Source organism: Dermacentor variabilis, chromosome 10 (assembly GCF_050947875.1).
Source record: "Dermacentor variabilis isolate Ectoservices chromosome 10, ASM5094787v1, whole genome shotgun sequence".
Lineage (NCBI taxonomy): Eukaryota > Metazoa > Arthropoda > Arachnida > Ixodida > Ixodidae > Dermacentor > Dermacentor variabilis.
In genome coordinates this window covers 70,566,560-70,583,167 of record NC_134577.1, presented here as the reverse complement: position 1 = coordinate 70,583,167, position 16,608 = coordinate 70,566,560, and the positions used below count along the sequence as shown (strand labels likewise).

The window sequence follows — 16,608 nt, the reverse complement described above, 5'->3', positions numbered from 1 at the left end:
TTAAATAAAAGCCAACTAATACACTGGGACTGCACAAAACATGGTCATTAAATTTTCGCTAAGCATTAGTTTTCAGCAACAGATGTCAGATGAAATCAGTGTGTTTAGGTTCCCTTGAGCAAAAGGGTCAGCAGCTCCCATTTAGCGAGGGAAGAGCAGACCCGCAGTGCCCCAGAAAGTTATGATAGGCAGAAACAGGCCCCACATGCAGTCCAAAAGGAGATTAACACAACTGTGCTCCAGTCCAGCTATTGTATATGTTAATAGCTCCTCTGTCTTGAAGCACTTACCTCTGTTAAGATAGCATCAAGTGATTCATTGCAGCGGCCTGCAATGAAGTTGAGGACGCCAAGCACACCATCCTCTGCAAACAGTGAGGGATACACTTCAGTACTACTTCACTAGCAAGACTGACTTATGTACTATACATACATTTTATGTAAAGAAAGAAATTAGCTAGAGCCACGCATGTATCAAGGCATAGTTACTTCATGCATAAGGCTATAAAGGGACAGGGCACACATCTTACCATTTCTGTAGCGCTGCTACATGCTGGGCTTGTTGGCATGCAAAGTTCTATATTCTTGCGCAAGCACACAGGGACAAAAGGCAGATGCAAGCACTACATCTAAGTCTTCATTTTGTCTCGGTCTGCTTACGCAAGAATGTTATCCAGGTTGTAGTTTGCGCTATAAACTTTTAACGTAACAGTTGTTTGCAATGCTGTTACATTATTGCAAAGCTGTTTCATATTCATTGGAAAGTGTGCTCATGCGGTGTGGTCAACATTCCTGGCCATCTCAAGCACACCTTAGACAGCATATTACAAAGAAAACAGCTCATTCTTAGTGTTCAAGAATCCCATCCGGATGTTAGTAACCTCGTGCAGATTTCGTTTTGAATAAGAAAATTCAGTGTGGTGCCAGAACTACATCTTTAGAAGACAGTTACCAATCAGAATCATCATATGAAGTCGCATTAAGCAGGCTCCTACAAACTCGGCATGCTCTCTCAGTGGTTAATCCTCTACAGCTTGAAAAAACCTGTTGTAGCTTGCATGTGAAATAGTAAAGAAGTTACTTGCTCTGGGTACATTTAGCTCAAGTGAATAAAAGTAATTATGTGAAAGATTTTTGTATAAAGTAACTCATGTATATACAGAAATTGTTGATCCCTGAAAGGAGTAGCAGTTTTGTCAACACTGAAAATTTATAAAAAATAGCAACACATAATATTACCAGAAGCCATGGCAGAGAATCGCACAACCTCGTCCTGCTCCGCGTGGTCCAGAATGATGCTGCACAGACGGCTGCAGCCATGCTCAATACTGTCGAGTATTGTTCTTTTGAACAATATATTGAACTCCATCAGCAGCTGAAAACAGAGACCATTATGATTAGCATGAATGGCACGAAAATGTTGAACATAAGCATACCGAGTGTTCTGTTGCTAGGAAAGGATACTGCAGGAGCGCCTCCGACAACGTGATTCGCCGAAGACACTCATGCCGTTCCTTGGCTGTTGCGAGCAGACGTGGCCGCAAATCTTCTGGATCAGCAGTTGCAAAATTCTCCTGTAGCCACTCATTATGCTTCTGCCGTGACTCCAGGGTCTCCCCATAAATGATGAGGTCATTGTTGTCCTGCAATATGTAAAACCAGCACCTCAGTGACGAAACTTTGATAGTTAAAAGAAAAATATAAGTGAAACAAAAAACAGCGAAAAGATGTGCACCACTGACAACACTTTAACTGCATTTTTCAGAGGGGCATGCAAAACAAAACAAAAATAATTAACAAACACTAACAGAGAGGCGGCATAGCTTCTTGTTCGCCACCTCCACCACTGGCTCCCTGGGACTCTTGCGGTAGCTCTGGGCTCGAACTGCTTGCATTTCCGTGGACTTATTCACCGCCTTCTTTCTGTTATTCTTAAACTTATTCTTGAGGGCAACTTTCCATGATTCCTGTAGATTATTTGAACAAAGATGCATAAAAGACATAACTTTCGTTACTTTAGTGCATAAAAGCACACATGAATTCCAGTTGGCTAAAGAAATGTGTATGCATACCTAGAACAAAAGCCCGTTACCTGTTACTGTGCATCACAAACAAATTTTTTAAAGGTACTTGTTCTATTGATACCATTTCGGTCTGTTCGATCTTGGTTGTTTTACTTGTGTAAGTGTGATTGCCATCTTTACAGACTTGCGCTGCCCTTAGCAGATTACAATGCAGTCAGACCGACTGTCCAGTTGTGCGCAGCATTAATGACTCTGCTAACAAAATTGTCTCATATGACACACCTCTCGTTGCCCAACGGATACCTTCACACATAAAGATCGCCATAAATAACGAGGCTGTTCGGCTGGCTTCACTTGCACTCATAACAGCTGTGCCTGCCCTGAAATATTGTGCAAGCTTGATGAAGCTCGTCTGGTGATTTGTCAACACCTACTCAAGCAGCATCTAGACCAGCGTGTCGCAAATGGAAGTTCCCACCCCGTGTTCGCGATCAAGGCTTACCTTGTCGCTCTAGAGCACTACTACTCAAGCCAAGGGTTGGCTGTGTGAACGTGTGCAAACGTTTACAATGACAAGGACATGTGGCCGGTCCATAGATAGTAGTGTCCTGCTTCCATTGCACAGCGCACGTCGCTTGTGAGAGACTGTCACCCTCTTGGCCTGCAGTGTACGACACTCAACGAATATTTGTACCCCAGTGGTTGTGCGTTTCAATGCAATCAGGTGCATCACACTCTTACTTTTCTAAAAGAATGTAGCTTAGGTTCACATTTGTAGCCTATTTCCATTTTCGGGTGACAGGAACTCGGACACAATTTTTTCTATTTCGACAATATTTAGTGGCGCAACCTGCAGTGACCGGCCCTACTGTGTGTGACCTGTATTGTGTGCGTTCTACCTAATTCTTTGAGATATGTAATCTTTCTCTTTCTTTTCTCTTCCAACTCCTTCTTCCTATCTTCTATTTCTGTCTCCTGCTTTTTGAAGAGTAGGCAGGCGTTGTGCCCCTTCAACTGGCAGTTGCCAGCCTGCTCTTCACATCCCTTTCCTGTCTAGTATATGTACAGGGTGTTTCCGCAAGCACTTTTAAAAAATTTTAAAGGTTGCCTGTGGCAGATAGCACAATTCTGGTTCATCAGCTGGTCTATTCAAAGAGGCAGACATTACTTGCACAAAAAATCGAAATGCATAATCTACTTAAAAGGACGTCTTGTTGGGCGAGTTGGTCACAATTCATCTGGAGTACTAGGCGCGAACACACACAAGACACAAGGGAGGAGACGGGACAGAGTGCCACTTACAACTGCTTTATTTGGAGGCACACCACACACTTATATGGCCGTCTTAGACGCAAGGAACGCAATCAGATCAAGATTGATATGGAAGCGAACTGGTTAAATATTTCTTCTCAGCCATATATAAAGATGTTGATGGATCGCTGATGCACATACTTCCTTTCTTTTCGCTAAAGAAATGGCTTGCAATTCACCGTTGAAGTGCCTGAGGGTAACTGCCTACAGTTTCCAGATATAAACGTTGAGTTTTGTACGGATCATATTTGTTGCGCATATGCACCTCGTGCAAAAAAAGGGCTCCTGCCATGCAACTCCGCCCATTTGAAGTTAATAAAAAGGGGGATTGCTTCACTTTGCCTGAAATCCGCCCTCAGAAAATCATGCCCTCACAGGATGCAGTTTAGCTGGCAGAACCAATTGGCCAGGCTGTCTCCAGCTGGATTCCCTGATTCGATTGTGATTGCAGTCGCTTAAAGCCTAGTACAAAATATGAGTGCGGCTGTGAGAGCTGTGGAAGATCCCCCTCGAGATGAGGTGGTGACGCCTGTGGTGGTGCCCTATGTACACAAGATGGCCCACAATTTAAAGAAGGTTCCTAGCAGACATGGGGTACTGCTTGTGTTTTCAGCCCCCAAAAAGCAAGGAAGGCTTTGTTCTTGTATCGAAAGAATATATATGTGAAGATAAAAATGGATGCGGCACCAAGCATGGGCGACCGTTTATGAAGTGCGCCGAAGGTGTGTACAAAATCTCCCTCTTATGCGGCCGCTCCTACATAGGGCAAACTGGGCCCTGCATTAACGACCGAATTAGGGAACGTGAAAGAAATGTAGAGCAAGATAAAGAAGGGCCAAACATATCCAAGCACATTAAGTTCTGCCCGTCACGCTCTTGTGAGCCATGTTTTGCAGGGGCGCGTATTCTTGCAAAGAGTAAAGATAAAAAAGCTCAGGAAGTAATTGAAGCTTTCTTTATCGGAAAGAAAGGAAGCATGCGTGTCAGCGACCCATCAATATCTTTATATATGGCTGAGAAGAAATATTTAACCAGTTCGCTTCCATATCAATCTTGATCTGATTGTGTTCTATGCGTCTGAGACGGCTATATAAGTGTGTGGTGTGCCTCCGAATAAAGCAGTTGTAAGTGGCGCTCGGTCCCCTCTCCTCCCTTGTCTTTGTGTGTGTGTGTGCCTAGTGCCCAAGATACATAATTGACTAGTTAACATACACTCACTAATTACATTTTTGAACTGATTACCTTGTGGCCTGTATTGCAATTTACAAATTTAGCAGTGGAGTTCGCAAGGCGGATCTATTTGGAATGAATTCACAGTATGACACCAGTTTCAAGATATTAATTCCCAAACGTTGCGGAGAAATGCATTGGAATTCCAGTTACTCTCCTCACGAAACATCGTTATATGCATTAAAGCACGAAAGTAACTTGAATGCCAATGCATTTCTCCGCAAAGTTCGGAAATCAATATCTAAAAAGTGGTGTCATCCTGAGAATTCTTTCCAAGCAAATCCGCCTTGCGAATTCCACGGTTAGAATTTGTAAACAGCAATATGGCCAAGAGGTAATTAGTTAAAAGTTAGTTAAATAATTGTTTAATTAGTATATTATGCATATTAATTTTTTGTGCAAGTAATACCCTCCTCTTTAAACAGACCGGCTCATGAACTACAATTGTACTAATTGCCACAGGCAACCATTAAAATTTTTTTAGTGTTCGCTAAAACATCCGGTATGTTTTCAAAACAAATAATGTTACTGCGCATGAAAAAACTAACATTTTAAGTACTAGTTCTGTTATGCAAAAAAAGTGAGGCGTGCAGACAGGACACAAGAGAAGTGGACAACACGCCTCACTTTTTTTGCATAATGAATCCTTACCAACTAGCTCAGCTTTCTGTCGTTCTATACTAGTTCTGTTTCTACCATTTCATTCTGTTGGATCTTCCTTCTTTTACTTGTGTAAGTGCACACAGGATACATAACACTGAGAACTCCATGAAGCTTTTAGTGATGTATGGTATCAGCACACCACCAGATATTTGAACTTTGTAGCATGAGTTTCCCAGATTTGGACATATTCTATCCATTTCCTGGATATAATCTGAGCCTGTTGCATATTACATAAAAAGACTCAGCTATCTGAGGTGCCTGAGGGAAGTTACACAATATTCAAGGTTTCTGAATTCGGCTTCCTAGTTTCATAAACACTGAATCATTAATGCCCATCCTCATCTCATCATTGCATTTAATAAACTGAGCATCTTCCTTCTTGTTGTCCTTGCATGATTATAAGACCCTGCAATGAACTCTGCCACACCACATCAATCCAGCTGTCAGAACCACTGCATAAGACCTCAATGTGGCACCTATGTACTAAAATTGGAAGGGAATGATGGGAAAAGTTTTACTCACCATGCCACTGCCTTTCTTCACATTGTCACGCAAGTGCGGATATTTTTGAATCAGTTGCTCCACAGCAGTGCAGTAAAGCTCCTTGGAAGGATACCTATTCAGAGGAGATGTATCAATATGTTTGTATTATCAGTACAGCATGAAAACATCTCAGGAAAGCACTAAAGTTGTAAAGAATCTTCAAAAAGCCAATTAATGCAATCATTATTTCTTAGGTATATTGTAAATGGTTGAAAGAAATGATAATTGGTTATCAGCCCCTGACTCAACATAGACCAACCTGCAAACCACACTATGTCCAAGCCAAAAAGAAAGATTCATGTCAGACAAAAAGTTACATTTTAAAGGAACTCAGGAAATACACTACGCAACTTCAGTTTCCTACATCCATGAATGCAAGCATCTAAACATACACACATGCACACATACATAGGCAATGCAGTAAGCTGTTTATAAAAGTGCAGGATGCAAGTGGCACTACACCTCTGTTAAGGGCATGCAACGTATCCCCTTCAGTCACTGTACACATTTGTAGACACGACTTATTTTTGCCATACCTGTGCAGTTGTGGCAAGGAATAGATAATAAAAGTTACACTTAAGGTAAATTGAACATTCTTCTTACCTCAAGTACCTCCGTTGTACTGAGGAAAATCTATCGCTACTGAAGATCGCTTTCGAGAAGGCACTACAGTGTTTGACGGGTGGTGTAACAGGGGACGTTTATGTAGCAATTGCGGAATTTTTTTTTCTTTCTAGTATGCTTGCAACCAATAATTAACTTGCACAAGTAATCCATGCTAGTCTAATTCGTGACTGAAGGGGCTATCTGGCTTGTTGTTCAATTACTACTCTTTGGCATTACATTATAACCTTTTAAGGTAGTGAGACTATTCTGCCTGCAAGTCACCTTGCAGAAGCAGAAATTATGAGTGAAATTGCATTGTGGTGTAAGAATATGTGGAACTGAGAAGGTGCCGCCCTCCAGCTTATTTTATTCACAACAATATAGCCACATTATTATGCAACTGCCTGCAGTAGCGCTAACACATACCTACAAAAGCTATGGCCACATAGCAGCACTTGGACTAGGCAATGCACACAACAGCCACCCAAATATACATCTAGAAACAAAATTTATTCATTAGCAAGCACCAAAGAAGCTATGCTGGCACATTTGTAATGACTACGCTGGATGTCTTTCACGTTTTCTTAACGCAGTGAAAGGCACCAGTAGTCACATCAGTGGCACTTTATCATGTTCCTTGTGTGGGTTTTTTGGGAAGTTATTTTGCTTTTCAGTTATGAACCAACTAGCCTGAGAATAAGTGCTGTTTATCTGGGCTCAGCACTTCTTTCTTGCTATTGGAATGCTACTGCAGGCAGTATACACGGTGTTTCTGTGAACACTTACAAACATATTTAATGGTTGCCTGTGGCAGATAGCACAATTCTAGTTTATGAGCTGGTCTGCTGGAAGAGGCGGGCATGCAAAAAATATTGATATGCCTAATCGACTAAGTAACGGAAGTGCACTAATTAAGTTTTTTTAACTAGTTACCTCACGGGCCATATTGCAATTTACAAATTGTAGCCATGGAGTTCGCAAGGCGGATTCACTTGGAACGAATTCTCAGGATGACACCAGTTTCGATATATTGATTCCCAAAATTTGTGGAGAAATGCATTGGCGTTCCAAGTACTTTTGTGCTTGAATACATAAAACAATGATTTTTAGGAAAGTAGTTAGTGAATGTTGTTAATTAGTCAATTATGCATTCAATTTTTTTTTGCAAATATCCACCTCTGAGTAGACCAGCTCATGCACTAGAATTGCGATATGTGCCCCAGGCAACCTTTAAAATTTTTATTAAGTGTTCACTGGAACACCCAGTATTAAAAACAGTTGTACCCTCCTGAATAGTTGGCCTGTTGCATTCTGTGTGCTTCTGCTCACCCTTCAGGTTACATAAACTTGGAATCGATTTTCTGATAGTCTGGTACACAACAAAATTGTGAGCATAGCACTGTGTTCAACAGCCTCTCAGTCACTAGTGCTGTGGACTGCCGTGTGTTCATTGCAATGTTAAAGAATATTTTCACTGTAGTTGCCTAGAGCTTGTTCGGCTACGCGATTGCTGCACTTTGCAATAGGCCTTGAGACGGCTGGTATTGCAATATGAGTTGGGCACTCAGATTTAGATCTCTTACCAGTTCAACTGGCTTTTTAGCCAATTCCCTGCACTAAGTAAGCAGTTTCACCTGGTTCACTAGTTGTTGCAGCTGGGAACACGCTAATAAATCACTGCATCTAGTAACAACCAGTTGAATATTTTTTACTATTGCACAGCATATACAAAGTTTATTACTTTTTATGACCATGAAAAAGAAAGCATATATTCTTCGTTTACCACATATCTTAAAACTAAAGAAAGGCAAGAAGAACCTGGAGGAAGCTGTGGGAAGTGTTAGTACAACCAAAACCACTAGAAGCTTGCGGAGAAATGTGTGAAAACTATCCCGAGTTTAAATAATGTGCAAGCTATGGCTGTCAGAACTTTCCCTAATAGGGAGTATACGTGTCTGCAATATCACACAATACTAAGATCAACAGCTGTTCCAGTTTATAAACATAAGTTCTCATATCTCAATTCAACACTAAAACACTGCACGAGAAATTAAGTTTTTTGCTGTAATATACCGCTTGTGCAAAAGCAAAAGAAAAAGTTGAAACGGGAAAGAAAGAAAAATACACGTGAGGCATTAGTACTGTGATTCAAACTGCCTGCCTTGACACCGAAGGCGAGTGCCCTAACGACAGTGTTACGATGAGAGCCTGGTTTCTCTTGTCTCATGAAAAAAAGAAGGCAGCAGTACCATGACAGCAGCCTTAGCAGCACTGTGAGAGGCTTACCACAAAAGGTTTGAAAAAGGTTAGTGAAATTATTTTTTTATTTAGTGGTACAACTGGTTTATTGCCAAATTCAGTCACTCCAGACGGATACCAGTAAGACCTATAAAGAAATTATTTGGCACCAGGTGCTTCGAACTAAGAATCCTACAATAAAAAAAACTCCACCAGTCATCAACAATAGGTACCAGTGCGATTGCTATCACTGCGGTCCTTAACAGGTGGGGCTGGAGGCCAAATTCTATGCATGTCGACATAACATGGGACCAGACATTAGGTTAATGCAAAAGCACTGCTTACCATACTATCTCGAAACACGCTTGAAAAAGGCGGTTAATGATTGCCCGCCTCACCGGTCCCCCCACGGGCTCTTTCCGCTGTAGGACCTCTTAGTATGGGCCGAATGATGGCAATTTAAAGTCCAAATAGTCAAACTGCTTTTGAAGTGGCACATGCACCTCCACGATGGAGGAGCCATCACTGAAAAGGATTGTTATTGTTAAGTTCACAAAATAGTAACTGCTTTTAGCTCCAGTGAATGACAAAGGGCCTTTCTGTGCCTTTTCTATGAAGTACCAGCTCTTACCTGAGACCAAGAAGCTCATTAGTGGGGCCAGCACTGTCGGACGCATTTGAGAAGCTGGTGTCCAGACTCGTGCACTGCACGGCAATCATGCTTTCCTGCAGCAACAGTTTCAGATTTGTACATTAACAGAAGTCCTCAATGAAAGAATCAATGTCACTTAACTAAGCTGTGCTTTAAATGAATAAGTTCAAGCATATTGCAACAAGGCCATTTGTAGTGCTGGCAATAATAATTACAGCCCTTCGAAATTATAGTTAAACGTGAGCAGTAGCAGCAAGGTATTTGAAATTGCTTGAAAACCTGACTTGGCTTAAAAGAATATTTTCCCTTTTAAATGTAAGATGCACCAGCTAATTCCAGCACAATAGCAAACACTACTAATACCAAACAGCATGACAAGCTAGCAAGCCTGCAGAGTCAGCCAAATCCTATGTAGCATAGGTAAGAGGAACAAACTATGGATTACTTGAACCTGATACCTAAACCTGAATCTGCAACTGCATCAGGTGCAGATTGAAAATTAACAGCTCCACATCCTGACTCCCTTGAATTTGAATGCCTCTACCAAATGTACCTTCCTTCTCTGTCTCCTCTGACAAGTCAAGGAGATGTCATGTTTCCATTACAAGTATTGCGTCCTTTATTATTTTTTCTCTTTCATTTTCGCAGTGCACCGCACTTACAATTACATTTTTCGCAGGTTCTGCATTAAATGATTTACCAAAGTCACGTGTCATGGTCGGCAACATTGCAGGCAGTGCCTCAGATTTTCATTCTCTGGCAAAAAGTGGGGCTTGAAAGGAAGGGCGCACAAGCTTTAAATTCAAATTTTAGCTGTTTTTTGCAGCATGCAGTAGTTTGATACTTCACAAACACAATAAGTGTGTGATCTACACACCAGGCTTGTGTGTTTGCATTGCCCTAACCTGATGAAGGGCCCTTTAACTTTTTTCCTTACCGGGTCATAGGAAATGGGTGAATTGGATCGACAGCTTTTCGACAAGTGCTGCCTGAACTCTTCCACAAGCAACGCCATGCACCGTATGAAATGAAGGCTGCACTTTTAACTGTCAAATTTTTCAATTTTTGCCACACTGAGGAGACAAACAATTAAACAGAAGCATGCTCTAAAGACAATTCCCTGGTGGCTGCTTGACTTCTATTTCAGAAGAATACACTCACATCTGTATGAGGCACTGTTTTTCTTGCCACCTTTATCTTTGCCTTGGTAGGAATTATGGCATCTGCCTCCAGGTCAATGAAGTCATCCAGATCGTCGTCGTGGACCTGGAGCTGAACAAGGCATTTTAATTATAAATATCAGCGTTTCTTGGGTGCACACATACTATTACAGCTCTTCTAATGCCTATCAGTGCAGCCTGCTCATAGCCCAAAGGAGCAGGAATAGAAACATATTGCACATGGCATAGACTCATGTTGTTACATTCCAACCTCTTAAGACTTTTTTCCCAAGCTGATGACGCAGTTTCCTATTGATATTTTTATCCATGTAATAGCTACACCCAAATTATCCAAGAACTACAAACAGTGTGGCTAATTACAACATGCATCTGAGTGGCACGTGCTTTATTGATCGGGAATGAATAAGGGCATGCAAATAGTGTCACATCATGTTGCATGCATTTATTTTAGTGCGGTGATGTGTCATGCACCAGAGGCCTCAGGAGAGTACCTTGGTAAAGTAGGCGGCACAGAAAATACAGAGCAATGAAGTAGCAATTATATGTGAACAGGAAGAAAGCAAACCTAGGGGCCCAATTTTTATTAGTCATATCATAAGAAGCCAACAAAGATATATATAGGAACAACTATACATAGTTGTGTTTTCATCCATTTTGTTTTCATTAATTTATCATTTATTTGACTCAATAAGTGCAAGTAATTTCTCCTATGCTGTCTTTGTTGGCTTATGATATGACTACTAAAAATTGGGCTCCTCGGTTTCCTTTCTTCTCGCGCATATATATATATATATATATATATATATATATATATATATATATATATATATATATATAGGGGGTTTCACGTAGCTTGAGCCAAATTAGAATATGCAAATGCCACATCGCTGAGAGGTACTGAGATTATCTTTTGCATCCGCCTAATTAGATGATGCCTTAATTACCTTATCAATTATTATAATTAGATGAAAGGTTTAAACAAAAAAATTGTAGAGCAACATGAAAAACTCCCGATACAGCTTTCTGTTGCTCATAAAACTTTTTCTGAGCGTGAAAGAACCCCGCGAATGCACGCAAAATTGCCGCGCGACTGGCCGCTCGAGGCACTTTGCGTGTATTCGCGGGCATCTTTCACACTCGGAAAAGCACTTTTATGTACCGCGTATTGAGCAACAGAAAGCTGTATCGGGAGTTATTCATGCTTCTCTACAATTTTCTTACTTACACCTTTCATATGATTATGATAGGGAAGTTTATTAAGATCAATTATCTAATTAGTCGGAATGCATAAAATAGTATATCTCCAAGCGACGGCAAACAACCTTACCTTGGTTCTGTCCAGCTACGTAGCATGTGCATGGCTCAAATTAAGTGAAACACCCTGCATTGCGCTGAAGCACCTGCCAATTCTCGGTAGTATTAAATTTTTGTCACGTTCGGAAAATTAATTACTCTCACGCATGTAAATATACCACTTGTGGACAAATCTCACAACGCGAATGATGCGCATGTTCTTTGTTTCAACTAGTGGGTCAGTGCAGCGATTGTCACAAGTATCTTGTGGCGCGAAAACGCGACTAAGACAAAGAAACACACATCGAAAGAACGGGAGCTTTCGTTTTTTCAGTCCATAATAGTTGTACCAAAAGTACCCAAAGTTGCGAGTTGGCATGCATTCATGCTTGGGAAGTTACAAGCAGCGAGAAAAAGCGCGCGCACATGCATAGAGAAAGGGATAGAGAAAGGGATACAAAAAGCGCTTGTCTTGTCAGTTTCCGAGTCCCTCTGTAGCTGTCCGCGTTGCTTGTAATTTTCCAACCATGCATGACTACTTACGGAAGTGACACTATATTAACCATCCAACCCAAATGCAAAGCTGTCAAGATATTCAAGGTACTCACCAGTGTCTTCTCGTTGACGGGCACAAATGGCTCCAAAGCCGCCAGAAGTTCTGCATGGGTTCCTGTCGGCAGCACGAGCTTTTTACGCTCGCCAGTTTCCAAGATGGCTAAACACACTACCCCCGCCATCTCGAAAGGTACTACTGCCGGACGTCAAAGTTCGTAAGCTGGCGGTAATGGTGGAGCTCGGAAAGTGCGCGTACTCGTAGGAGCGCAACGGACGGCTGCGCACGTATGACCCTAGCTTAAGGAGCATACAGGAACTAACTGAGCGCCAAAACGAGCAATCGCAGGGAATTGTGGGGCGCGCCGTCAGCTGTAGTAGCTTCTGATTGGACGGACGACGCGGCGGCATCAGCGGCATGCCCGGCGCGCGTGTTTTTCTACGCGATTTCAACTGTCGGCCGTGCGAAGCTTTCCGTCCGCTTTGTCGACCAGCGATGTCGTACCATTCATGCCGCTGATTTCTGGGTTTCAATTCGCTCTGAGCGCGACGACCACGAGCCAAAAAAAAAACAAGAATACGCAGGGTGTTTCTTTTCTTTTTTTTTTTTTTTAAGGATACGCTGTTTTCATGAGCGAACTCTGGTTTTAGTTTCGGCAGCCTTTTTTGCTTCTGCCAGGTTTAGCTCTACGACATTTACCGCTGATTGGACGCACCGTCACATGCTGTGCCTGCGGGTCAGTAAGACGGATGAAAAAGCTATATTTATCCGATAACTTATCAAGCAAGGTTTCGACTTTTGCGCTGCTACTGCTGCCTCTTTTTCCTTGCGCGCTCGTCGGGGGGTGGCTCAGAGCGTGTGTATATATATATATATATATATATATATATATATATATATATATATATATATATATGAAATTAAGCCGACGCGAGAAACTCGTTTGGACCTTTTCATCGCGTGGCATGTGCGCAATGCCCTCTGGAGCCCCCTGGGAAGTCTCCGAACCAACATTATATGTTATATGGTAGAATCGTAGTGGGATATGCCTATTTCGGGTTGGCCAAGAACGGACGCACACCCAGTGGCACACGCTCAGTGTTGTATAAAACTTCACATTCACAGATCGGCGTGCTTTGTAGGTGCCTGTGAGGCGACATTATATTTTCAGGTCTTATGTAGCAAGCTTTCTCTCTCTCTCTGTTTTTTTTTTTCAAACGTATAAATATATATATATATTTATTTATTTATTTATTTATTTTGTCAGGATACAAGGGCCATCTAAGCCACTTTATAATTCACTATCATACAATGGCTGTTGGGGGCGAGGACTTACGGAGTCGCTATCTGTCGGAAGCGCTCGGCTTGCTTAGTATGAGGGATAACGCGGCGCGTTCCTTATAGTTTTGGGTTCGGCGTTCAATAAAAACAGCACGCGGGAGCGATCCTGGACATTACTGTTACTCTCGAAATGAATGAAGTATTTTACTTACTGTCAAAATAATAATCTTGGACAAACAGAAAGTACAGAATGGTATACAGACACTATCTCTTTACCGAATACGTACAGTGATCGCCCAGTGCGGGTGGCCGCCGCGATGGAGTCACCCGAACCGGTTTCTTGCGTGAAAGGTCGGCAATCGCAAAGAGCGAACTATGTGAAATATCTTCTTATAGTGGGCTGTCTGTATAACCAAATGGAGCTTAACAAAATGAAGCCTCCATACAGCGATTGCACGGGTTCGCGGTGACCAACTGCGCGTCTGCATGCATGTCCGCGCACAATGTTTCACTTTCGCACCGTGCCGTGAGCTTTAGGCCGCAGCATATGAGCATTTGACAGTACACAAGCAATCATTGTTGCGTGGATACTCTCAGAGCTGTTCAAAAATAATTTCGTTATAACTAGGGACTTCGACGCTTACGACGGCGACTTGTGATGTCCCGTCTCGACGATTCAATCTTCTTTATTTTTTTTTTGTAAAGCATCGGACGTTTCAGTATAGTTATTTGTCAAGTTGCGTCGCACTGTATATTTATCGGTCCTCGCAACGAGCAATTACCCGCTGCTTCTTTTTCTTAATCCAGTACATTTCATTGTTTGGTGCTACAAGCATGAGAATATGCCGCGCCTTTTATTTTGATGTGTTTTTTACCGTTGCCTTTTCATTGCAATGAACTTGCCATTATCTAGAATCAACAAGTTCATTGACCAAAGCTTCATGACATTAACAGGGTTGAGCGCGCGGGCGAGCGTCTCAGTGCGCGCTTTCTGCTGCTCACCGAACATCGCAACCCCGACGCTGTACCAGAAATATGACTCGCGGAAGTGCTTGCTGCACGCCCGAGTTGTAGCCGACGGCTGCTTGTCGGTTCTAAGTATCGTAAACTCCACGCAGCTTCTTGTCCTGCAGGCTGACATATGAAGGCTGACACTCGGCTCCGTTGTGTATACGTCCGGCACTGCGGCATCGAGCAGTAGCCTACCATGATGGATGCCTTCAAAGGCAGTCGTTGCCTATTAGAGGGTTTGCGAGTGTTGTCAAGTGCACACCCGAAGAGAAAACCTCCCCGCTTAATCAGAACCGCAGCGCATGTGGATCTTTCGTTTTCAGCTCGCTTCGGCGCTTCCGAAGCAGCCGACGCGGCCGCTGTGTCCACGTGATCCCTCATACCACGTCACTCTGACGGAGGCGCCAGCTTTTCCAGTGGTGGAGCTCGCCCCCAATATAAGCACAGATGTACATGAAGAGACAATATACGTTACGTAAGGAAGATAACTATTTACATTCATACAGCCGAGGAACTAAGTAAACTTTATTCGTAGGGCGCTTGTGGATCGAGTGCTGGGGAGTTTGCCACCCGACCGCGCACACCGGCACTGCTATAGTGACAGAAGCCGAGTGGCGGGGCTCGAGGAAGTCGCACATATGAGCTCGCGCGTGAGAACGAGAGGCCGGGCAGCCCACAGGAAACTCGTTCGCGGACTTTGTTGTAACCACTGGTTCATATGTAACAGCTGCGTGCTTGCAAATCCGCTTGTGACGTGTACGGCCCTGCAGTACTGAGCAGCGGGCAAGTGTGATTATTTGGGAATCGTATCATTTAAAAGTTGTTTGTTTCTTGTAAAGCAGAGAGAGCGGTCACAGCTTTTGGAGCTCTGTCGCTCCACAAGCTATGGTTGACATATATATTTGTAAATAAACCTGTATGTGAGATGCTGTCGCAAGCCCCATTTGCAAAGTGTGGACTCAATATCAAATAGGGTGTGGAGATCGACAGTTCTACCATCGCGAGAGGCGGCCCTGCAGGGGCCTGAAATTATAGCGTCATCTGCAACTCGCTCTGTATGGAAATATTCTGCCGACGCGCCAGGAAGGCACGCGGTCAAAATATATGCTTTCGTCCACAGACTAGCACAACAAAATATTGCTGTTCACTTAATTATAATCTCGATCCTTGCACACAAGCCTTCTAGTGTGCGGGTTCGGCTGTAATGCCGACTGTTGAATGGCGCAACTGTCGAATAAAAGGCACTTTTCATGGCCAAGCAACGACAAAATACGTGCGTCTTTTCGCTTCCGGAACAAAACTAATTGACTGTATTTAAGAAGGTATTTACACGAGTCAAAATGCAGCAAAAGAAACACAGATTGCCAAGTCTTGCTCGACACCAACACGATGTTTCAGCTCTCACTTTTCTCAGAGGCGTCAGGGATCTGCACCTTCTACACCCTGCAAGTGGCAATCAGCGCGTCTCTTCAAAAGATGTGGAATACATGTAAAGCATGATGTTCCGGATCTTCGTGGCGGAGCGCCGGCGGGGACCGGGGTCTGACTATGGATATATAGTGTAATTAAACAAAACGCGAAGTTGCCGCATATTATTCACAACAACCGTGAGGCAGAACAAAAAGAAGAAAAGGTGCTGGAAAACAAGCGTTTCAATCGATGTGGTTTAGCTCGCTACAATTTGAAGCATCGGAGAAAATTAAATAAAATGAACACGTTATATTCGTGTCCCGAAACCAAGTTATAATGCGAGGCGCGTTATTATGGCAGGAAATTCCGTAAAACAGCTCCCATATATTGTTGCAAATACGATATTTGTTAACGTAAAACTCGGAGAAGCAGCATAGCCTCCGAAAACAGCGGTGGCAACTCTTGCACCTATCCCTTCTTCCTTCCTACCACAGATCTCGGAAGTCTCAAGCACTCACTTTCTCCATCGAGATAGAGAGTTTCTTTCTATCGAGATAGAAATACAGTGATTGTGGAGAGGAACAGGCGCTTTCTGTAACGCGCGAAAGATCGA

At 42.8% G+C, this 16,608-nt stretch overlaps 2 protein-coding genes across 2 annotated transcripts in view; both read right to left on the bottom strand.

Annotated features, from left to right (window-relative positions):
• LOC142559297 (uncharacterized) overlaps positions 1-9,039 on the bottom strand; it is a 165,729-nt gene extending 156,690 nt beyond the window's left edge. Inside the window, exons 1-6 of the mRNA XM_075670914.1 lie at positions 8,960-9,039; positions 5,750-5,843; positions 1,808-1,966; positions 1,436-1,642; positions 1,239-1,374; positions 291-364 (exon numbers count right to left, since the gene is read on the bottom strand). Of these exons, the coding sequence (XP_075527029.1) occupies positions 291-364; positions 1,239-1,374; positions 1,436-1,642; positions 1,808-1,966; positions 5,750-5,752 (579 nt within the window). The 5' untranslated portion in view covers positions 5,753-5,843; positions 8,960-9,039. The remainder of the gene's footprint in view (positions 1-290; positions 365-1,238; positions 1,375-1,435; positions 1,643-1,807; positions 1,967-5,749; positions 5,844-8,959) is intronic.
• A 9-nt stretch (positions 9,040-9,048) lies between these two features.
• LOC142559296 (uncharacterized) lies at positions 9,049-12,589 on the bottom strand. The gene is made up of 4 exons (XM_075670912.1): positions 12,349-12,589; positions 10,428-10,538; positions 9,246-9,340; positions 9,049-9,139 (listed from the first exon to the last, which is right to left on the bottom strand). The coding sequence occupies exons 1-4, from the start codon at positions 12,475-12,477 to the stop codon at positions 9,049-9,051; spliced, it is 426 nt and encodes a 141-aa protein (XP_075527027.1). The 5' UTR covers positions 12,478-12,589.
• Between the last annotated feature and the right edge of the window lie 4,019 nt (positions 12,590-16,608).

Coding starts and splice junctions, on each gene's coding strand:
- LOC142559296 (XM_075670912.1), bottom strand. CDS start 12,477: ATGGCGGGGGTAGTGTGTTTAGCCATCTTGGAAACTGGCGAGCGTAAA. Junction 10,539..12,348: donor CCGTCAACGAGAAGACACTG/GTGAGTACCTTG, acceptor TGCCTTGTTCAG/CTCCAGGTCCACGACGACGA. Junction 9,140..9,245: donor AATGAGCTTCTTGGTCTCAG/GTAAGAGCTGGT, acceptor AATCCTTTTCAG/TGATGGCTCCTCCATCGTGG.